Source organism: Nestor notabilis, unplaced genomic scaffold, assembly GCF_000696875.1.
Source record: "Nestor notabilis isolate BGI_N333 unplaced genomic scaffold, ASM69687v1 scaffold23425, whole genome shotgun sequence".
Classification (NCBI taxonomy): domain Eukaryota; kingdom Metazoa; phylum Chordata; class Aves; order Psittaciformes; family Psittacidae; genus Nestor; species Nestor notabilis.
In genome coordinates, this window is record NW_009930911.1 from 1 (window position 1) to 661 (window position 661).

The following is a 661-nucleotide window of genomic DNA, read 5'->3' on the forward strand; positions in this document are numbered from 1 at the left end:
CTGCCCATCTCCAGGCAGGAATCATTGGGGGGATGCCGGCAGCCTCCTCAGGAGCCACCAGGGGCTCTGACCTGACTCTGGGCTTGCAGCAAGGTGGGGCCAAGGTGCTGGAGAAGACGTTCGAGGAGTGGATGCGGTACCGTGACGAGTGCCTGAGAAGGATGGCGAGCGAGCCCTACCCAGCAGGTACCCACTGTGCCATGGCTCAGGTCACATGTGGGGACACAGGGAGCCAGTGGCGGTGGGGCTGGGGCCAGGTTTTATCACTTCTCCAGCATCCTCTGTGCTGGTCATCGATGGAGGGATGAGCTGGGCAACTAACGGGTGTCTCCACATCTCAGGTGGGCTGCCCAGGCTGGGAAGTTCTGGGGGTCTGAAGGCTGCTGTGGGGCACCAGGGACCTGTTCAGGGTGATGTCCTCTTAGAGATGCTGGCAGTATGCTGGGGTGGCAGGGCTGGATGTGGCTGTGCCACCAGTGTTTGACCATTGACTTTTCCCCCTTCTCTGTGTTGGAAGGGCTTTTCTGCAACCGGACGTTCGACATGTATGCCTGCTGGCCCGATGGGACCCCCGGCATCACCGTCAACATCTCCTGCCCCTTTTACCTGCCCTGGTTTGAGAAAGGCGCTGATGCGTTTCTCACACTATCTCCCGGGCGGT

General features: G+C 60.5%; 1 protein-coding gene across 1 annotated transcript in view; it reads left to right on the forward strand.

Annotated features, from left to right (window-relative positions):
- The first annotated feature begins 78 nt into the window (after positions 1-78).
- LOC104406602 (glucagon receptor-like) overlaps positions 79-661 on the forward strand; it is a 3,920-nt gene continuing 3,337 nt past the window's right edge. The window contains exons 1-2 of the mRNA XM_010015644.1: positions 79-186; positions 518-625. Coding sequence (XP_010013946.1) covers positions 132-186; positions 518-625 — 163 coding nt within the window. The 5' untranslated portion in view covers positions 79-131. The remainder of the gene's footprint in view (positions 187-517; positions 626-661) is intronic.